We start from the raw sequence: 24,160 nt of genomic DNA on the forward strand, positions 1-24,160 counted from the left end.
TGAGGAGGAAGAGGGTAGTGAGTCTGTTCAGGAAACAAGAGAACTTAAAGCTTATTTGAATTTTATTCTCATATGTCTTTTTACATTTCCAAAATGGTCTGAAATATTACTTTTCTGCTTTCAAATAGAATGTCACCAACAGACTAAACTTGACTTAAAAAAAGAAACAAGGGGCCAGGCGTGGTGGCTCATGCCTGTAATCCCAGCACTTTGGGAGGCTGAGGTGGGTGGATCACTTGAAGTCAGGGGTTCGAGACCAGCCTGGCCAACATGGTGAAACCCAGTCTCTACCAAAAGTGAAAAAAAATTAGCCGCCTGTAATCCCAGTTACTCGGGAGGCTGAGGCAGGAGAATGGCTTGAACCTGGGAGGCAAGGGTTGCAGTGAGCTGAGATCATGCCACTTCTCTCCAGCCTGGGCAATAGAGAGAAACTCTGTCTCAAAAAAAAAAAAAAAACAAATCTGAGTAGATCGGAAGCCGGTAAAAAAGAAGGAAGGAAATGAAATCTTCAGGTCCTCCCTATCTTACTCTTCTCGGAATTATTCTAATGTTTTGATCACCTGCAGCAGTATACAGTGATGTGGTTTCTGAACTAAAGAAAATTACTGCTGAAAGATAAAATTGAAACCAGTTGGAATCCAAATGGGGAAAACAGGGAAAGTCTAACTCTGAATGTTTCCCATTGAGCTCAGCCAGCAACAAACAAATTGAGAGACTCAGTAATATTTTTATGTGCATAGAATAAGAACTGTATTATATGAAATACAAAAGTCTGATTTATGTGTGTGTGTGTGTTTTTACAGAACTTGCTCTTCATTTTATTAGAAACCAGTGTATCCCAAGTGAAACATTACTGAGCACTGTAGGTGCTTATGAGCTCTTGTTCAACCCCAATAAGGATGGAATGGTAGAAACTAATTTTTTAATTTTATTAAAGTTGAGCTGCGTTTTCAGTCATTTTACATGAAAACATATATGAGACTATATGGGGAATAAAATAAAGGACAGTTACAGTTTTTGATGAGATAATTGATCCCTGTATGAATGACACATTCAAAAACCATGAGGAGTATAAATGTGTTTGATTATGTGTATCCTACTTGAAAAACAGAATGTCAACAATTATAGCAAGGAGCTTCTAGATCCTAATTTGCAGGGGGAGTGTTGAACATTTTCTCCTATTTGCAAAAGTGGAAGCAAGTATAAATTGACCTCAGTTGCAGAAGGAAGGGGATAAGGAATCAGACATTTATTGAGCATCTTGTTATGTCAGGGGTTTGGAAACTATGGTCTGCAGGCCAAATCTAGCTGACCAACTATTTTTGTAAACAAGATGTTATTAGAACACTTCCATCCTTATTTGTTTACTTACTGTTTCTGGCTGCCTTCACAATACAATAGCAGAGTTGAGTTGTTGCAACAAAGATGGTATAACTTGCAAAGCCTGAAATATTCACTATCTAGCCTTATATAGAAAAACTTCGCTGACCTTCTTTATGTTACTGGAGCTTTTACACATATGTGCCATTTCTTTCTCACAACATTCCTATGAAGCAGGTGTCATCAGCACATGGTATAAATAATCTAAATTTCCTATACTTCAAACCTGATGAATACATTTTTAATACCCACATTTTCAAAGACCTGAATCCCTACTTACATGATATCTAAAATTTGCCTCAACTGCTTTTCAAAGACTCTCCTGGTTGATTCTGGGAGTCTCTGGGAATGGAGATGATCAGAAACTAATCAGCTAATGTTATTTGGCTTTGGATTCTTCCTCTTGCCTATGCCTTCTGTGAGCATATAGCTCTACTCTACGCAACCATTTTTTTCATCTGGCAACTCCTCTGAGCCCTTAGATTCCTGACATAATCTCCAACCCTCTCACTCCAGTTCTTTGTACGTAAGTTATATGGCTGGACTAGGTAAGTATGGAACACATACCCCACCCCCCTCAACACCATTGTTCCATCTCTAGTCTCTAGTCTTTATCTTCCCCTGCAACCATAAAAAATTAATAATACCCAGCACCTCCTGCAGCAATCACCAACCATCAAATTCAGGCAAATAAGGATACCAAGCCATGTATAATGAAAATAAACCACAGCTTTGAGTTAATATTCAGGAAGGCACAGCAAAACGCTTTGATTAGGGCCACAAGGAAGAACTCTGTGAGGAATATTAAAGTGCGGGTTATGCTCAGCATCTCCATGGAAATTTTTTATCTCAAATTATTTAGTAATATGTAGGAGGCAACTGTGAATCTCCTAGTCTGAAAAGTCCTACATTGTCAACTTGAGGTTATGGCTACAAATATTTCAGGGTGTTACTTTGTTGAGTCTTTCTCAGCAAGGTTAATGTATTTAGCATTAAACTGAATTGTGTGTAGGATCTGCACCAAGCTGAGATGGACCATATCAAATCAGAAAAGCCTGTGTGTGATGAATGCCCAGACTGTATTCTCAACAAGAATTGTCCTATTGGCCTAGTGATACTGGTTTTTGTAGCATCGTAATTCCTACAGATATGCCTTTCTTGGTACTTTGTTTGATGCACTTAGCTCTTGGAGTTGATTGCTGGACTCACTGATTCGTGACAGGAATTCTGACATTTAAAATAACAGGAAGTTCTCTGAATAAATGGGATAGCCAGAAAAATGTCAGTTCATACTTAACAGAGCCAGAGACAACCAGTGGATAAAGTGACTGACTTGAGCTTGAATAAGGTAATTCATATAGGTTAAAGGTTAACAGGAAAGCACCTTGACAACCTCATTTGTCAAATATAGTCATGTACCACAAAACGATGTTTTGGTCAACAGTGGACCGCTTATATGATGATGATTCCCTAAGATTATAATGGAGCTGAAAAATCCCAATTGCCTAGTGACATGTAGCCGTTGTAACATTGTAGTGCAATGCATTACTCACATGTTTGTGGTGATGTTGTTGCAAACATACTGTGCTGCCAGTAATATATAAGTGTAGCACATACAATTATGTACAGTACATAATACTTGATAATAATAAACAACCATGTTACTGGTTTATGTATTTACTATATTTTTCATTGTTATTTTAGAGTGTACCCTTGTTAAAAAAAAAAAAAAGTTAACAGTAAAACAGCCTCAGGCAGGTCTTTCACATGGTATTCCAAAAGAAGTCATTGTTATCATAGGAGGTGACAGCTCCATGTGTGTTATTGCCCCTTGAAGACCTTCCAGTGGGACAAGAGGTAGAGGTGGACGACAGTGATATTGATGATCTTGACCCTGTACAGGCCTAGGCTAATGTGTGTGTTTGTGTCTTAGTTTTTAACAGAAAGGTTTAAAAAGTAAAAAATTAAAGTTTAAACAGGAAAACGCTTACAGAATAAGGGTATAGAGAAAATATTTTTGTACAGCTGTGCAATGTGTTTGTATTTTAAGTGTGATTACAAAAGAGTCAAAAGTTTAAAAAAAAGTTTATAATTACTATAAGCTAAGTTATTATTGAAGAAAGAACATTTTTGTGAATTTGGTGTAGCCTATGTGTACAGCCTATGTCTATAGTGGTGTACAGTAATGTCTTAGGCCTTCACATTCATTCACCACTTACTCACTGACTCACCCAGAGCACTGTGCAGTTCTGTAAGCTACCTTCATGCTAAGTGTTGTATGCAGGTAAACCATTTTTTATCTTTTATATCATAATTTTACTGTACCATTTCTACGTTTAAATATGTTTAGATATACAAATACCATTTTGTTACAATTGCCTACAATATTCAGTACAGTAACATGCTGTACAGGTTTGTAGCCTAGGAGCAATAGGCTACTAAACTGTGAGGTAGGCTATACCATGTAGGTTTGTGTAAGTGAACCCTATAATGTTCGCATAATGACAAAATCATCTAAAGAAGAACTTCTCAGAATGTATCCACATCATTAAACAAGATGTAAGTGTACTACTTTGAGGTAAAAACCATACTTCAGTTTTGGTATTTAAGTTACCACTTCAAACAAGGGAAATTCTTCCCTAAAACCTGTAAGACAACTTTATTTGTCCTTCCTAAAATATACATTACCTGCTGAGCTATTGAGGCCCATTTGAAAATACACAACATTAGCTATGCACGCTGTTAAACATAATGTTCTGGTGACATTTAGCAGTGTTCAGTAATTGGCTTAATGAACAGGTGTGCAAGTATATTAGTTATGCAGATGTTAATTTGCAGTAACATGTGCTTCCTGATTTGGGGTGTTCTTGTATAAACTACAACCAGTAAGATTTGTTCCTTAATTAGGAAATCACTACAAAGTATGTGTGTGTTATCCCTACCATTAGAACCATTAGTCTTGTTTAATGTGCTCTGAACTTCAGAAACATTCTTGGTAATGCCATTCCTATTGCTTCAGGTACTATGCAGGTGTCAGAATGAAATCTACCTTTCTGTGGGATGCCTTGGTTAGTGTGCAGCTGTAGGCAACATGGAGAGGGGAAGCTTCACAGCTGTAATATGTAGCATGTGCGAGGAGACAGAAATGGAATCTCTTCCTGCCTATTGCATCAGCTTTCCCTCCTAAGGTTTGGTAAACACATGTGTTATTCCTCACAAAACAGACTCGATAACAATTGAACACAAAATAGTGGTTCCTTACAAATGGATTCGTCTTTACCAGCATTTTTAGTTATTCTTTTCCATATCGTTTGTAATTCCTGTCTACACTTGGCCCTTGGGATTTCCAAGGTTAAGTTTGTGAACTATAAAAATGGATGGGAATGTTTGTGTGATTTATTCCTATGATTTTTATTTTTATGTCAAAAAATAGGAAATTACAAAGGCTAATGTAGCAAACGCCCATCTACCAGCCACCCAAAATGAAGAGATGTTAACATTTAGTCATATTTACCCCAGATCTTTGCTTTTAAGGAAATAAAACACTAGAGTTAAAATGGGAGTTTCCAAGGTTCTACCTATTCCAGCATCAGATTCCTCCTCTTAGGCAACCACTGTCATTAACTGGTGAATATCTAGTCTATGTTTTTATAATTTTGCTACATATGTACTCATCTATCAACAATACACAAGATTAGTCTCTGTTTTATTTTTAACTTAGATGAATATTATACTGCATGTACCATTTTCCGTAACTTTAATTTTTCCGCTCAGCATTGTATTTGACATCAATCCTTGTTGAAATACATAGCTGTAGTACAATCACTGTAAATGCTGTGTGATATTACATTGTATTAATATACCACAGTTTATCCATTTCATAACCCCTGGGCACATGGGCTGTTTATAACTTTTCTACTGTTATAAACACTGTTAGAGTGAACATTTTTGTCTCCTTGACCACTTGACCTACAAGCAGAAATGTTGGGCTATGTTTTTGACAAGCATACCTTCAAATATATTAGATGTTGATACATGTGTTTTTTAAGTCATTGCTGAATATTTACTGTCAACCATTGGCATAATCAAATTCTTGTTCGTATCTTCATCATTACTTGATATTGTGAGACTTAAAAAATTTTTCAATTTGATGACTATTAATGGTATTTCTTCAGTTATTTTGATTTGCATTTCCCTGATCACTGGTGAAGTTGAGCATGTTTTCATTACTAGCTATATGACCTTGGGCATATGATTAAATTTGTCCTTGATTTCCTCATTTGTAAAATGACAGTGGTTAATACCTATCATATAAAAGTGGTATAAAAATTAATGCCAGATACAGAGCAGATATGTAATAAAAATTTGATTTTGGTGGTGCTTGTGAAGATTGTATTCATGGTTACCAGTAGTAAAACTACTACTACTGCTGTTATTTTTGTTTTTTAATACTCTCATCTGTTGTGTATTGCATATGTATTTATCTATTTATCTAATCTTCTTTGCCCTTTTTTTCCATCAGGTTCACGTGATATTTCCAGAAATGCATAGATAAAGATGATTCAGAATACAGTAGAAAATAACAAAAAAAATCATTAAACCTATCACACGCAAAAACCAGAGTAGATTTCCCATACCTTTCATTGCCATTCTTGCACTCATTTTAATATTATCGTCATTAATTGAAATTAAAATATTGTATATTTCAACCAATGTGTTAAAAAATTATTTCCATGTAGCTGGAATCACCTCTGGAATTGTATCCACATGGATAAAATATGTATTTAAGTATATATGGATCACAATTCTTATATTTGTATGTGATATGTAAAAGAACAGTTGGCATTTACTTGTTAAATATACAAATATGTATGCGTGAAGTTACATGAATTTTCAGTGTGTTTGTTGACACTACTATTATTAGCTTTATTTACCCTGGCTTTGTATATAGTGTACTTTTTTGTTTGTTTGTTTTCCTGAGACGGAGTTTCTCTCTTGTTCCCCAGGCTGGAATGCAGTGGCACAATCTTGGCACACTGCAACCTCCGCCTCCCAGGTTCAAGTGATTCTCCTGCCTCAGCCTCTTGAGTAGCTGGGATTACAGGCACCTGCCACCACACCCGGCTAATTTTTGTATTTTTTAGTAGAGGCAGGATTTCATCATATTGGCCAGGCTGGTCTCGAACTCCTGATGTCAGGTGATCTGCCCACCTCAGCCTCCCAAAGTGTTGAGATTACAGGCGTGAGCCACCGCACCTGGCCTGTATGTATTGTACTTAATAGGAAGGGATATCCTTTTAATTATCCTCATATTTCTTATAATATGATGCAACACATAATGTGATGCTGATTCAAAGATATGATGTTCCCTATATAAAACTATGCTTGCAATAAGAAAATGAGAATTTACTGAGTGATATACATGTATTCATCTAAGCTGTATTTTTATGGATAAAGAAAATTACAAATGTTAGGTACCTTTTGGGGATACTTCCATAATTAGTGGTTTACATATGACCATGCAGTATGAGTAGATATTTATGTGTTGTGTACCATTGTATGCTCATGCTAGGCTAATTCATAGTAGGTGCTCAAGAAATATTTGGTAGATTAATGAATGTGATTCTGGCTATAGAAATCAGTCTTTCTCACTGAAATTTTTAGATAAAGTAGTTATACAAATGTTACTATGATTCATGGTTAGTTATCACTATGTAAATCATCCAATGTTACCCATTTAAAATATCTTAATACTTGCTACAAATTATAATATCTTGTCACATGTTCTGTGTATCCACTGGGATATCAGAAATTAATAGGAGATTCCTGAACATTGCCTATATTAAATTGGGGAAATAATATAACCATGTTTACTTTATTTATGCTGATAAGCATTTCTCAGTTGTAAAGGAATACATTTATAGTACAATTGCTTGTAAAAATCCATGTATTAAAGGAAATATAAGAATACTCAGTGGGCATTTTATCTTAGATAATGAGTATCTTGATATTAACATATCTTTAGTAATAATATAAATGTCTTTATTATTAGGATTATCTTCCTACAGACAGTATTTTATAATGTTTCATTATTATTCTATTAGCAGTGCCAATTTACACACTCAAATTAATTCAATATATTGGATTCAAACCCATTTGCAATATGTTTTTTCATTTGTACAGGGAAGGTCACATTTGACTGTAGGCCTCATTATGAATCTGAGGACCATAGGGCAATTGATGATAAAATCAATTCATGAAGTTTTTGTATCGAAACTTAAACTTTTTAGTTTCATCCAAGTAACTTCAAATAATTATAGAATTGCTATTTATTTAGTGTTTTGTAACCATTAGAAACATACAGAATAAAAGTATCCTAGGATAAGTGACATTTTGAGGTCACTATGAAAGCAGGCAATTTTTAACATATGATGTGTTGAACACTGTAGGGATATTTGATGTCTCGTTGCTGTTCTTTGAATTCTCTATTTATCTAAGCCTGTGGTCATGATCCCTAAGGAATGCTTTTAAAAACAAGAAGGCCAAAGGCAATAATAGCCACTGGTCTGTAATTATTTATCTTGGCAAAAAGCCTGGCTAGTTAGAGAACTGTTTTAAACTTGTTTTTCTCTAGTGATTCTCAGAAAAGCAGTACCCACTCATGGAATTCTTATCACTTTTCGAACCCAGGATTTAAGCCAAGTTGTATAACACAAGGAAAATATGTTGGGATTCAAGAAAGAAAACTATGAACTATAGATATTTAGGGCATCTAATCTTAATTTTAAACAATTTGTTCACTTGAAAAGGGGAGAGGCTAGACCATATTTTAATTTAAAAATGCAAAAATGTAAAGTCATTAAATGAGCATTATCTATTCCTGGGTTAGTCAGGATCCTGTTAGTTTGCAGAACCATCTTTATAGGTCCTTCATGGCACAGCATGTTTTTCTTATATGTACTTGGCTAATTAGTCTCCCATAGTGAATTTTAAGTCATATTGAGAGATTAGGAAAATTTTCTTGACTATTTCCTTGACTGGGTTCAAATTAGTGAATGATTCTAGAAGTAATTTCAATATGATTCAGATATTTCACATTTTATAGTCAAAGGGAATGACTATTGGACTGTCATTTTCTTGTATACAGTTGTCTTAAGCTGGAACTGGCTTGACAGTTAGAATAAATTAAAATGTTGATTATTGCATATGAAAGACTGTGCTCTTAGATCCTTTGAAGAATATTTGAGATATGTTTTAATATATTTTAAAACATATTTAGAAATATATACAGATAAATATCAACATAAAATATATTCTTTTAATATATTTTAAGAGAAATACATTAAAAGTCACTTTTCTTCCAGTAGTAGCAATGACTATTGTGTTGAATCCACATGGCAAACTGCTTGCCATGTCTCATAAGATCATAATTTTTAAGTATAATTATCCATTCTCCTTAGACTGCACATAACTTTAGATTGGCCAGTCTGGTAAAATTTAGCACTGTTAGGAGTTTAGTTATCCAGGTAATTTATTTTATTAATATCTGGTATTTCTGTAGTATGCTCATTTAATTTTTCTATATGTTGTACCATTAAAACAAAGGAAGTCTTAATGGACTTCCAATATTTTGATGAATTCTGTAGAATGTTGCTTCCAAGACGGTAACATCTATGAACATATTGCCTAAGTAAAAGTGTACTGTGGTTTTATGTTGCTTTTTCTCTTAAAAAAATGAATAATGCATTTGTGGTCTTCTTAACAAAGATTAGATGAATTAAAATAATATCATTATTGCCTCAAAATGAAGTTATCTTTTTAACATTGATAAAGCAGCAGCACGATTATGGTCATATATGAACCAGTGATGTAATTAAGCAGCATGAATTTGGGGGCAAGGACCTAATACTCTACTTGACTGAAAAAGTACTGGCTTTACTTTTCTCATATTTTCTGATGGCCCCATCACTTATAACCCTGTTTTTATATTGGAAAAGGTAAACTGCCAACACTTGAGTACAATGGTAGCTATAAAATTTCTATACCGGAGGGGTTTGGAGATTTAACTTAATGCTTTATTTTCATAGCAGACAGCCACATTGTTTTTGGGGCTGGCCTACTTGGGGAGTTGGCTGATGGAGGTTATGGAAGGCTAAAGCCACTCCTTGGCACTGCTGCTTACCCTTTCAGTCCTTTAAACTATTTTTAATTATGCTGTTACCTTCTAAAGAAAGCAAAGTAAATCTTCTTTCTGTTCTAAGGAAGCAAATAGTATTTTTCAAATAGCGAGGGATACAAAGCTAAATTACTCAAAAGATCACATTGCTGAGTCTGTTTAATTACATGTATGCAAATGGTGCTACTGTTGTACAAATTGCAAATGGTTCATAACTATTCTTCAAAACAGTCTCAGCAGGAATTTTTATATGGCAACCTGTTTAGCAGTTAAACTTACCTTAGGTGCTTTAAAGCAATTTCACTGAATTGTTTAAATTTTAGCATATTTTGAGAGAAATGCATGTCTTCCTTTTCCCTCAATTAGTTCAGATTAGTGAGGTTGTACTATATGTTTAATTCCAGTACTGCTGTAGGTACCTGGTAAAGCAGTAATTAATGTTGCATATTAGGTGAGAAGGAGCAATTGATTTTTGGTTCTATTTGGCTTATCTTTTCTGCTTAAGTGCTGATATTTAATTTGTAGTGAAAACTCTAAACAGCTCTGTATTTTTATGTTTATCTTCTTCCTTGAACTAATGAAATGAACACATTTATTGATTTCAGAATGAGCTTTATTAATGTAGTTAATATGCCTTACTAATGTTATTCCGTGTACTTGGATTAGTACCTTTATTGTTTATGAATCAACATTTTTTCTTTCAGTTCAAAAGAATGCAGAAGCATTAGAAGAAAAGAAGACTGTGCCTACAAAGAAGAAAGTGAAAGAACTGAGAATTTTGGATCCCAAAACAGCTCAGAATCTGTGTATGTAATATTTTCTTCGTAGGATTGGTATAGGTAATGGTGAGAGGGGTGGCAGCTGTTTAATGCATTTAATGAAAGTTGTAACCTTTTTAAACAGGCATATTTAGCATCTTCTAGAAACAAAATTCTGTGTAAACATGATTTGGTTGCCTTTTTGTCACTTAGCCAGTATGGAGAAAATTCTAATTCAGCCTCTGTCAGGCCAGATGAAACTTGGGAATAGTAAAGATTTGGAAAGTAATGATGATAAAACACTGTTAGAGGACATAGTGAAACATAAGGCAGAATTGACAAAAAGGGATTTTTTTTTCCTTCTGTCTAGACCTGGGATTGATAGTTTTAGAGTATTCACTAGTTACATTGGACAAGTCCTTCTACTGCTGTTCCTTTATGTCTGAAGTAATTGTGATGTGGGCTACTTAAATTGTTAACCTTAACTGCATTTAAAAACTGGTTAGTGAACCTTGAAGCCTTTAACAAACCAGTCAGCCATTAAGTATACTTTTTCTAAAGCAGATGGACAGTTAAACCCATCTTCATTTATGTAAGCCTTTAAGTTTTAACATACTCTTCCCTCTGTCTTGAAATCAGAATTTTTGTTCTGTCACTACAGTAGACTGTGTTTAGATTTTGCTGATACTAAAACACTATGCATCAGAAATTTCCACACATCAAGCATTTCTAATTGCACAGTAATACCATGGGAGTTTATTTTGTTAAGGAATGTGGTGTAGGGAATCATTACAATAAACAAAACATCATTCTCATGTCAGTGGAAATGTTGCTGTCAGAGAAGCAGTTTACCAGTAGCTGTTGTGAATGTGTACATTGCTTATTTGATAGTACATTTTCAAAGTTGACGTTCAGTACTTTTCTTTAAAACACAGTAGGATCTCAATTGCTTGTTGATTTCTGTCAACATTATTCTTTTAGATTGTGGAGATCTCATTTGGTCTTACGTATAAGGTAATCATTTGCCTATAGAGTGAGGATTTTGTTTTCCTTTGGTATGGCTGAAGGCATATAGACCTTTTCATGAAAAAAAAAAAAAAAAAAATTCTTAGAAGTGTTCAAGTTCTGGGTGCCAGGCATGGTGACTCACGCCTATAATCCCAGCACTTTGGGAGGCCAAGGCAGGTGGATCACCTGAGGTCAGGAATTCAAGACCAGCCTGGATAACATGGTGAAACCCCGCCTCTACTAAAAATACAAAATTAGCCGGGCGTGGTGGCGCATGCCTGTAATCCCAGCTACTTGGGAGGCTGAGGCATGAGAATCGCTTGAATCTGGGAGGCAAAGTTTGCAGTGAGCCGAGACTGCACCATTGCACTACAGGCTGGGCAACAAGAACGAAACTCTGTCTCAAAAAAAGAAAAAAAAGAAAAAAGAAATGTTCAAGTTCTGGTGATAAGAACACATCTGTGTTCTTTAAAAAATATGTTTAATGGAACATGTTGTTGCAAGTACCTTCTGAATAATTGTTAGCTATTCTAGGTTTAATTTGCTGAATTATTCTAATATGATACGATAGATTTTCATTTAAGAAAAAGTTGGCAGGGGAAATTGTGAGTCAATATATAAAGTAAGTAATAGTGTACCACAGGAATATAAGCAGGAATGCAGAGCACTCTGATGATTTAGGCACTTTAATTTTTTTCTTATGTGGGAGAATTGCAGAGTAGATGGATATGATTTTTTATTTGGTTATTTTATTGTGTTTCCTGAGAAATACTGTGTTGGATGCATCTGACAATCTCTACACTAAATTCTTCATTGAATAAAAAGGTCAACTTGAAATAAAATCTCTCAAGTTTTCATGGGTCATTTTGTGTTATCATCCTAATCTAAAAGGCATAAGCATATAGTCATGAGTGCTATTAGTAGGAATTTTATTTTGTGTGTAAATATGCACTAGCTATAAACATTAGAGCCCGAGAAAATAGGCCATTTTGTCTAGATGGATAGAGTGAGTAGTCTATCAAATGGAACAACTTTTGTTTGTTCATAATTCTGTATATTAGTATTAGTGACAAATTTCGTATTTTGAGTCTATGAAATGAAAATCAGGCATTTATTAGGACTTTAACATGTTGATGCTGTTCTACTTTTAATAAAATCAAATTTTATTTTAGCCATCTTTCTGGGATCATATCGCATGCCATATGAAGAGATAAGAAACATTATTCTGGAGGTTAATGAAGACATGCTGAGTGAGGCTTTAATTCAGGTAACTTGGATATTTTCCTTTTGAAATTCATTTTCACAGATTTTTTTGGACTATTCTCAATGGAGTTGTAAGAAAATTCTCTTCTATAATTAGATTTTTAAGAAGACATTGAGTAGTTTAATAAAATCAGGAAGATCTAGCTGTGTTGATAGTAAGAGGACTCAGTATAGAAAATCTAGGTTCTAATCTGTTTCTGCCACTTATAAGCTATATATCCATTTCAGTATAAGCATATGCATATATAGACATATCATTGTCCATTATTCACTGTACATACAATTACATGTACTTCATCACCAAAATGGCTGCATTAAGTATATATTGTTCTTACCATTTTATGGGTGAAAGAGCTGAGGGGTCAAGAGGTTAAATAGCTTGCTGAAAATTAGTGGGTATTTAACATACCCATTGTTAAGTTGAGTATCTAACTTTTACCCAACTCTGTTTGGGTACATAACATGTATTGCTGATTATGTCCAGCACTTTCTGTATTTTTTATTTCATTGAATCCTACAGTAATCCTATGAGATAAGTACTATTATTCTCATTTTACAAATAAGGAAACTGAGGTTTAGAGAGATTGCCCAATTTCACAAAGCTTGTAAGTGGTGTAAGTGGCAAAGTACCAGAACTAGGATTCAAAACAATGTCTTGACTCTAAAGCCGTTATATTATTCTGCCTTCCACGAACAAACTGTTTAATCTTTCTAAACCTCTATTTTCTCATTTGAAATTACAGGGTCATTGTGAGCTTTTAACCAAATAAAGTGCTTTGTATAATAAAGGACTATACAGATCTAACACATTATTTGAATTATTGGTATGTCTGGCCCTGTCTGGTTTAATTTTTGAAAGGAATAACTGTAAAGATTTTTGGGGAAGGGTGTAGTCATTATAGTTTTTTCTGTTTTTCTTTATTTTGTTGTTTTTTGTTTTTGAGCCATGAGTTGGTTTTGAGTTTTAGAAAACATCAAATAGGGCCGGGCGTGGTGACTCACGCCTGTAATCCCAGCACTGTGGGAGGCTGAGGCAGGCAGATCACGAGGTCAGGAGATCGAGGCCATCCTGGCCAACATGGTGAAACCCTGTCTCTACTCAAAATACAGAAAAGTTAGCTGAGTGTGGTGGTGTGCATCTGTAATCCCAGCTATTCAGGAGGCTGAGGCAGGAGAATCACTTGAACCTGGGAGGTGGAGAATGCACTGAGCCGAGACCGTGCCACTGCATTCCAGCCTGGCGACGGAGTGAGACTCTCTCTCAAAAAAATGAAACGAAGCAAAACAAAACAAAAACATCAAATAGTTAAATAGCTTATGCTATAACTTTAACAATTTTGCCATATTCCCTGCAAACTCTCTAAATCTCAAAGAACCTGCATATATAATTTGAGCAAGTGGTGTCTCTGTGGAAGCTCCTCTATTTTGGATTGTAGGCTTACATTAAAGTTTACCTCATATATATGTCTTAAATCTGGGCATGATTTTTAAAAACAGGACTAAAGTGTAATAAGATGACCTATGTCATCTCTTCCTTGTTTTTAGACCTCCATTCCCTTTTCTAAGCCTTTATCTCTTTATCTTTTTCATGTATCTGTACATTTTACCCATATCCTGCTTTACCCACCAATTTTGTGCCTTCTGTTTGCTGAGGACTTTTTCAAAGCCAACTTGCTTTCCTTCTCAGTACCAGATACTCTAAAGTTTCTTCTCAATCCTTACCCTGTTTGATCAAAACCCATTTTCTTAGTTTTGCTTGTGGGAAGAAAACAGTTTAACATGTAGTATAATATACATAATTGGAATTGTGCTACTTGGGTATGGGTGTAGGGCCTAAGTGGTGAGTAACTCACCTGAGTTATTAACGTTAGTATTGCTTTTATCTAGACAAATCAAATGTCTGAGTTACCTTCTGGTAAGGAGGATGGATGCTCCTGGGTAGAAATAATTACATGATTTTCTAGTCCCCAAGAGAGATGGCTTTGGATGCTCCTGGGTAGAAATAATTACATGATTTTCTAGTCCCCAAGAGAGATGGCTTCCCTCTGTCAGGAGAAAAGACTATAATCACTAGCACCTTTTTCTCCCCCCAGTTCCAGAACATTTGTTTCAGTGATGGAAAAGTAACATCAATTTGCCATTCATTTGAGCTGTTTACCATTTATGTCTAATTACCATGTTGCACATCGATAATGCATGGCATTAAATGTGTATCATCAGATTAACTTTGTTGTAAGTTCTATTTGATTACAGTGCTAAACTCCATCCATGCATAATTATAGTTTTTTGCTCATGTAGCATGGTTGTCTCCTCATAGCAACAAAAACAACAAACAACAATTAAGGATACATCACTTCCCAGAACTTGAATTAACAGTAGTAGTATTTTCTCTTCCAGTATGGGTCAATAGGCTCTTTCTGGGCAGACAGCTAATAGAATTTAGTTAGTTGGCAGGATAATTGTCTTACTTAAAAAAAACAAAAAAAACAAAAAAAAAAACAAACAGAAAAACTTTTATTTAATCAGCAAGATCCAGCTCCAGGTTATTAATAAATATCAATTTTCATTTTATTTCAAAATATCTAAATTTAAGTTAGAAAATGAGTTCTTTATGTGGGAAAAATTGAAATGGCCTAAAATACTTGCAGTAGCACGTAGAAACATTTAAAAGTACACCATATCCTGAGGCTGTTGAGGAGTTTTTAATATATGTAATTATGAGTTACTGTCAAATAATGTGTACTAAATTTTGGTGACTTTTAGAATCATTATTCTAGCCTTCAAAATTTGTTTCAGTATAATTGAATTTGATCTATTGAGAGAAAAATCTAAGACCAATCAGTCATTGCTTTTTAGGATATCAGTGGTAAAACAGAAATATGTATAGACACACATATAGAGCATTGACAGAGTAATGAAACGAGCAGTTTGAAAAAAGTGATGCATGTGTGAAGGGAAAAATAAAAGTATGTTCTATTTGAGATCCTTAGTGCATGCAAATGATTCTAGGTAGGGAGTTTATACTTACATTCTTAAGGAATATGTGAAAAAAAGATGATCAACATAAAATATAGTATATTATTACTGCAGAATAATTTGTAAAGATATAATAAAGCATAGGTTGGTAAGCTGGAGTTCAAAGCCCTCTTTGGGGACCCATGGAGAGAATTCAGGGGGTCCTGAACTTTTTTGTGAAGAATATTACATCTTTATTTTCATTATCTTCTAATTAATATTTAGCATATTATTTAAGAGTGTAGGCAACAGACCAAAGTATTAACAGTACCTCTAAGTTTTTCACTAATAGAAATAATAAATATTTTCATATCACATTATAGTTGTGGCAGAGATCTTAAAATACTGTTGCAGTCATTAATGCTTCAAAATTACAGTACTTATTAGAGCTGTGACTAGAAATTATTTTTAATGCTTTAATCAAGCACTTCTATCATTATATCACTATTTTGGTAAATATGTTGATAACTATTTAAATGTAATTGGTATTTTATATAATCCTATTTATTTTATTTTATCCTGATACAGAGGTTCACAGAAGGTGAACTGTAGGTTAGGGTGGGCTGTGGTTAAGGTAGTCTTCCTGGAAGAAGTGTTCTAGACTTTGAAACACTAGTAGGATTCAGTTAGAGAGGGCTAGGATAGGAGAATGGTGGCCAAAGGCTTGAGGTATATAAAGGATAATGTCTTTATTTTTCTGGTATAGATAAGCCATCATATAGGGTAGCAATGAGAAAGAGCACATAAAAGATTAGTAGCTTGGTGATGGTCATATTTTAAAGGCACACAGATAGCAAATTGGTGACTCACAGGCATTCACGCTCTCTACCTCTCACTTTCTCTCCCTCACTTCTGTTCTATTTGGCCTTTCTAGTGCCTAATCAGTGAAATTTTAATGTCACACACTCTCCAGTTTGCCACAGGTGCCACCACTCCCTATTGCATTTTACTTACTCTGACTCATTCCTAACCCCTATATACACCAGAAGTTTTGATCCCTGGTAGACAACATGAATGCTGAGCTATTGAGTTTGGTCATGGTCAAATTGTGTGCTTAGGAAAGGGACTCTTAGCTGCAGTATATCAGATGGCTTGATGTAAAGAGACTCGACATAGGGAGGTCATTGCAGTTTCAAGCATAAGGGACATCATTGCAGTTTCAAGCATAAGGTGTAATAAAGCCCTGAATATTTCAGAAGTAGGAGAAAAGGGAATTTGGGTAAATAAGGAATTTTTAAAAAATGATTAATTGAAAAATCCTGGTGGTAGAGATAATGGTTGTAGCCCTGACACAAAGAGGCAAATCAGGTTGGGGAGAAAATACTTTCAGGGCAAGGGAGAAAAATTTTACAAAAAACATTACATTGGAAAATGTATTGGAGGTCAGAATAGAGGCTGAGACTGAAAATAAGGATTTTTGGAGTCCTTTACAAAGAAGTGATGGTTAGAATATCAGGACCAATGGAGTTCTTAAGTTTCCTCATGAAAAAAGTAACAAATGGAAAGTTAAGGACTGTATATCTGGGGACCATACATGTCAAGGGGATGGGAGCTATTAGAGAAGTCAGAGGAAAAGGAGTCAGCATATCAGAGAGATGGCCAGGATGCTATAGTGTATCATCAAAGCCAACACAAGAGGCTTTTAAGGAGTGGTGAATAGGAGAATGAGATTGGGAGAAGAGATATTTTCTTCGATATGTCAGATTATAATGACTTATTTAGTTTAAATAGTTATTTTTCTATAGTTTTTTCTTGAAACAATCTACACTATATACCAGACACCTGTATTCCTTAAGCAACTGTTGTGTTTATTCATGGTATTTTGGTCTCTGTCTCTCTTATAAGGGACATCTGCATTCCTACTGGGCGTGCAACTGTCTGGTGTCCTATCTATTGTTCTTCTTCCACTTGTATTTTGTTTGTTTGTTTTGTTTTTGACATTTCCTTCCTCCTTTCTTCCTTCTCTCCCTCCCTCCTTCCTTCCTCTCTTCCTGCTACTTTCTCTTACATTCTTTCATTCCCTTCCTCCCTCATTCCCTTCTTCCCTCCCTCCCTTCCTCCTCTCCTGCCTCCCTTCTTTTCTTCCTTCCTTCCTAAGTAAATTCTTTCTCTGATGAAAGACCTTAATTTTCCTTAATAATACCTGAGGTGAAATACAGCTCCTGGATGCCTCCATACCTGGAAACTACAGAAATACCTCCATAGATGTTTCTCTACAATGCATACATGGGAATATGCCAGCTTGCTTCTATCCCCCACAATCCCCCTCCCCCGCCCCACCAATAATTTCTACATATATTGGCTGTTTTACTTTTCTGAAGCCCATTTGAGTAACCAGAACTGTACTCAATGTGTGGTATTTATAGGTTGCCACATGATTATGTTTTCCCAAATGTGATTTTTATCTCAAAACAGATTATATGATCTATATAACTTATTATTGGATACCGACAGAATAATCAGAATGACATGAAGATCATCCAGTCCATTCCCCTGATTCCAGGCAATGCTACACCTAAGTCATCAAAGATAGATGGGTATCTATTGATTCTGCAGGGAAAAAAGATTCTTCAACTTCCCTCAATTAACCAGTTCTAGAATATAATTATTCTTATAGTCAGGAAGTTCATACATGTGTAATAGTAGAGCTCGCTTTTTTGTCTCCTCAATCCATCTTTGTAATCATTGATCTATTTACATGGCTATCGACCATCTGTATTTTATGCAGGCTTGAGTCTGCATGTGTGCGTGCACTTTACGAGGGTTGATGACTTTAGAAGACTACAAGTATATCAATTAAGGCTATAATGGCATTAGTATTGTAGAATTTGAAAACATTTTTCTCTTAAATAGCAACTTGTATTCACCATGTTCATTTTCATAATTCTTTAGGGAAAATGAAACAGTAGCAATGACAGTAACAATCATAAAACATTTCTTTCTTATTTCTCATCATGGTGGAATAATTATGGCATGCTTTTGCAGTCTGAAAATTCTTTTATCTATGAGCTGCTCTTCTTTTGCATCTTTTGCTCTTAAATAGTTAGGTGATTTAAAAAAATTTTTTTTGTTTTTTTCTTTTATTGAAGTTTCATTTGACCCTTGTTTGCTACTTTCAGTCTATTATTATAATTACACATATTCCAAGCAAATGTTATCACTACTTATTTTTATTCTCTCTATGTCTATTATTGATTAATGCCACTATTTTCATTTGTCACCATCACCAGCTCTGTTGTTGTTCACAGAGAAAGAAAAGGTAGCTTTAAACAATTAATTTTTTCTTATACTAATTGGATTGTGCAAAATGTTTTTAAAATATAAAAAATTGAGCCTATGGCCGGGCATGGTGGCTTATGCCTGTAATCCCAGCACTTTGGGAGGCCAAAGCGGGTGGATCACATGAGGTCAAGGAGTTTGAGACCAGCCTGGCCAACATGGTGAAACCCCGTCTCTACTAATAATACAAAAATTAGCTAGGCATGGTGGTGCACGCCTGTAATCCCAGCTACTCAGGAGGCTGAGGCAGGAGAATCCCTTGAACCTGGGAGGCAGAGGTTGCAGTGAGCCGAGATCGTGCCATTACACTCCAGCCTGGGCAACAAGAGGGAAACTCCATCTCCAAAAAAAGCAAAAAAAAAAAAAATCGGCTGGGCGCGGTGGCTCATGCCTGTAATCCCCGTACTTTGGGAGGCTGAGGCGGGCGGATCACGAAGTCAGGAGATCGAGACCATCCTGGCTAACACGGTGAAACCCCGTCTCTACTAAAAATACAGAAAATTCGCCGGGCACCTGTAGTCCCAGCTACTTGGGAGGGTGAGGCAGGAGAAAGGCGTGAACCCGGGAGGCGAAGCTTGCAGTGAGCCGAGATCGCACCACTGCACTCCAGCCTGGGTGACAGAGACTGTCTCCAAAAAAAAAAAAAAAAAAAAAAAAATTGAGCCTATTTACATTTTTAGCAAAACGTAAGTCTCACTAACAGTTCAGTAAGATGCGATCTAAGAAATCATATTTTATGCTGCCTTGGACACTTTAAACCATGGTAGAACTTCATTAAAATTTTGATTATTTCATACTATATCCATTGGATCTATTGAAATTAGATAATGGTCAGGGTAGAATAGGAATTTCCTCGTAAGTATAAAACTAGGGGCCGGGTGCAGTGGCTCGTGCTTGTAATCCTAGCACGTTGGGAGGCCGAGGAGGGAATATCACTTGAGGTCAGGAGTTTGAAACCAGCCTGACCAACATAATGAAACCCTGAGTCTACTAAAAAAAAATATATAAAAATAAGTCAGGTGCAGGGGTGCACGCCTATAGTCCCAGCTACTCGGGAGGCTGAGGCAGGAGAATCGCTTGAACCCGGGAGGTGGAGGTTGCAGTGAGCCAAAATCACACCACTGCACTCCAGCCTGGGCAACAGAGCGAGACTCCATCTCAAAAACAAAACAAACAAAAACAAGTGTAAAACTTGGTAAGTGGCCTATTTTTCCTTATATAAACTTCCAAAGTCTGAACTGGGAAATGAAAAGCAAAGTTATACCATAACCCCTACTCTAAGTACTAGCTGTGAGGCTACTTCTAGACAAAAAGCATTAGACACTTAGCCTAAGAGATTCAGGGTATAGGAGTCAAGGCTATAATGTCCTTGATGGAATTATCAGAGAGATAGAGAACAATCATGATTTCCTCCCCCAGCTAGCTCCCTATTCATTTTTTGTAGCATACAAATTTGTTTTAAATCCAAAGCTTATTGGCTAGTCATATATTTAACAAATTATACACGTCTGTAATTGATCATATCTATAAAACCACTTTCTCTTGGGTACTAAAGAGGTAATCAAAACCTTTCCTTCTATACATAAGGAATAAATCTTTACATTCTTTTTGCAAGGTTCTATTATAATTCTAGATATCCTCCTATGTAAAATAGAAATGTACCTAGTTATTAAATCTTTTAAAGACTTGTGATAGTTATAGTATAATCTAACATAATATAATATAAAATTTAACATGCTATGGCACACTTTAACATAGTATAATAATGGGTATAACATAATGGTATTTTAACTAATCTCTTTAAAATATTTTAGGGAGGCAGGAAGAAATACACAAGGGAAATTTAACTCTTTTAATTTCTTAAACTCAGTGGTAGACACGTAGATTCATTGTCTTTGTATCCATCTTCGTGTCTTAAATATTACACAACAAATAAATTTAAAAGTATTTAGCAAGTGCTGAAAGGATATGCTTAAATCAGGTTTCCTCTACTTTGGCACTATTGATGTTTTGGGCCCATTTTCTCTCTCTTTTTTTATTTTTTGACTGCTGTCCTGTACATTATAGGATGTTTAGCAGTATCTGTGGCTGTACCCACTGGATACCAGTAGCAGCTCCACCACCAGTTGTGACAACCCAAATTGCCTCTAGACTTTGAAAAATCTCCTCTGGGGTGCAAAATTTTCCCTGGCTGAGAACCATTGTCTTAAGAATTACTTTTATTTCTGAAGTATATGTAGTAAAGTTTCAGAATTTAATATGCTCCCAATCATTTGCTTTTATTTTCTGTGTTTATTATAAACTTCATGACAGGTTTTGGACATTTAATTAGAATAGGTCCAAACATAAATGATACCATACATTTACAAATTCTATATCCCAGGAATGGAAAGTATTCATGTTAAGCTCTGATTCTGACAGAATGCATTCCCGTTACATTGCAAATACCACTAGTCAAGCATTGCTTAAAGTACAGGTCATAATTATTTTCCAACTGTGGATACAGGCAATCATATCAGTGTGAATAGGCTTTTTTTTTTTCCTTTACCACATAGTATTTACATTTATAGTTTAATAGTGCTAAGCAATTCACTTTACACCATTTTTAAAAACTTATTTATTTTTGTTTTGTTTGTTTTTAAATATGTCCTTTAGATAAATCAAATAATATCATGGTAATGACTTCTTCTCTGAAGTGAAGAGAGCTGGGTCTGAATCCCAGCTCTGCCACTCACCAGCCATATGAATGGGAGAAAGTTACCTAACCTCTCTGAGTCCATTTTCTTTTATCTTTTAAATAGCTAGTAAGTTTATTGAACGGATCAAATTAAATAACACATGAAAAAGTCCCCTAGCACATTGCTGGTTACATGATAGGCACACAAAAAATGTCTTTTCCAGTGAGTAGGAACAGTACAGTTACAATTGATATTTTGAAATATTGTCCTTCAAAACTTACAATTGAATAGTCAGCCCTCAGTTTTCTATGTTAATGGAAAGAATTATCAGCAGGGTGATAATTCTCCTGGGGCTTCTTCCTTTCTCTGTACTGTCTGAATCCCAGAAATAGAGATATCAAATAGGGACAAAGGAAGTGTCCAGGAGTAGTGTACTATTTTTGAGGGGACTATTCAGAAACCTCACTTTAACCCCTTTGATCTTTATTTTTCAGGCTTTATGTTGTATTTTAGTTCATTTGCATGCTGACAAGAGAAATGTAGTCTTCAGAGTAGACAAATATAATTGAATGACGATAAACTAGTAAGGGGCCTCTAGATAAAGAAATCAAAGGAATGTTAAAGCAAGAGCTGCTTTGGGGGGACTGCAGTAGGTGAGAATGAGGACTCTAGAATGCCATCAAAACCTTTTAATATTTATACATATTCTATAGATTTTTTAATATTCCACTTAAATAAATGAAACAAAAGTTTATTCATCAATTGTTTCCAACAGCTTTAATGTGTTGTTGGATTTATATTACTGTAAATTATTCATGTCTTTGGTGTTGTAAAATTTAGCTTTCAATGTTTGTATTATTATTAAAAACTGAAATGAGGCTATCATAATTTGAGGTCCTTAAGGCAAGTGATCTGAAAATGTTTTAGGAACCTGGTGTTTTTGTATTTGCATATTTTTTGTTTAGATTTTGTTTTATTTTAGTATACTGAGTAATATTAGAATAATATATTCTATATTTAGAATCATTGGCCGGGCGTGGTGGCTCATGCTTGTAATCCCAGCACTTTGGGAGGCCGAGGCGGGCGGATCACGAGGTCAGGAGATCGAGACCACGGTGAAACCCCGTCTCTACTAAAAATACAAAAAATTAGCCAGGCGTGGTGGCGGGCACCTGTAGTCCCAGCTACTCGGAGAGGCTGAGGCAGGAGAATGGCGTGAACCCGGGAGGCGGAGCTTGCAGTGAGCCCAAATTCCGCTCCTCTGCCCCCAGGCGGGGGGAGAAAGGGGGGAATCTTTCTCAAAAAAAAAAAAAAAAAAAAAAAAGAATCATTTAGAATATATGAGAATATTTGAAATTACAGCTATATAAAATTATCAATATCTGATATGAATGAAATTGTGTTTTTTTAGTTTGAGTATTACTAGAAAACATTTTCCAGAAAACGAAGTACCTAAAAAGTAAAAACATGACCTTTTCTGAAGTTTTGGCGGTAGAAGAATATAGAAATCAAAGTACCTAAAAGTAGAAACATGACCTTTTCTGAAGGTTTGGCAGTAGAATAATTTTTGTTTGTTTGTTTGTTTTTTTGAGATGGAGCCTCGTTTAGTTGCCCAGGCTGGAGTGCAGCAGCACAATCTTAGCTCACTGCAACCTCTGCCTTCTGGGCTCAAGCGATTCTCCTTCCTCAGCCTCCTAAGTAGCTGGGACTACAGACCAACGCCTGGCTAATTTTTGTATTTTTAGTAGAGATGGGGTTTCTCCATGTTAGCCAGGCTGATCTCGAACTCCTGACCTCAGGTGATCCCCTGCCTCGGCCCCCCAAAGTGCTGGGATTACAGGCCTGAGCCAACGCTCCCGGCCAACAATTTGTCGTATTAAATAATTAATCAGGAATGGTGTGACCGATTCAGAATAACTAGTTAGGATTTAATACCACCTTTGAGTATTTGTTCTAATAAAGAATTGCAAAATGTAATAAATACTTGGGGACTAACATAGCTAGATGGCAGTGCTAAAATGTGGCTTCAAGAGTGTTTTCAGTTGATCAGAAGTAGGAGAATGGATGAGTATATGACAGCAGGCAAAGGGGAGAGTTGTTAGATGGGAGTAACCTATAGAGGTATCACTTTACAGGAAAGACCGTAAGCAGGATTCCCTCCTAGGAATGTCTAGAAAGCATATGGGTGAAAGCCAATATGATAGGGAGAATTCTACTTGATAGAATGCTTAAAATATCTTTTTTTTTCTTCTCTTCAAATTGTGGAACCTTTCATCTATGAAGTACTTACTAAGGTGTGACCATTCCCTTCAGCCTTATACACATTGTGCTCAAATTCATAGTATGTTCATGTTGGAACACTATTCACCCTTTAAAAAGAAGGAAATCTTTGAACCTGCAGGACATTGTGCTAAGTGACATAAGGCAGACATGGAAAGACATATACTGTGTGATCTCATTTATACAGTATATAGAACCTAAAAAAGTCAAACTCATAGAAGCACAGAGTAGAGTGGTGGTTACCAGGGACTAGAGGTGGGAGTGGGGATTGGGAGATATTGATCAAAGAATATGAAATTTCAGATAGGAGGAATAGTTCAGGA

At 35.6% G+C, this 24,160-nt stretch overlaps 1 protein-coding gene across 1 annotated transcript in view; it reads left to right on the forward strand.

Annotated features, from left to right (window-relative positions):
- DIAPH2 (diaphanous related formin 2) overlaps positions 1 to 24,160 on the forward strand; it is an 880,788-nt gene that overhangs the window by 372,350 nt on the left and 484,278 nt on the right. Inside the window, exons 22-23 of the mRNA XM_058441333.1 lie at positions 10,261 to 10,362; positions 12,495 to 12,589. Coding sequence (XP_058297316.1) covers positions 10,261 to 10,362; positions 12,495 to 12,589 — 197 coding nt within the window. The remainder of the gene's footprint in view (positions 1 to 10,260; positions 10,363 to 12,494; positions 12,590 to 24,160) is intronic.

Source organism: Hylobates moloch, unplaced genomic scaffold, assembly GCF_009828535.3.
Source record: "Hylobates moloch isolate HMO894 unplaced genomic scaffold, HMol_V3 SCAFFOLD_7, whole genome shotgun sequence".
In the NCBI taxonomy this organism is placed as follows: domain Eukaryota; kingdom Metazoa; phylum Chordata; class Mammalia; order Primates; family Hylobatidae; genus Hylobates; species Hylobates moloch.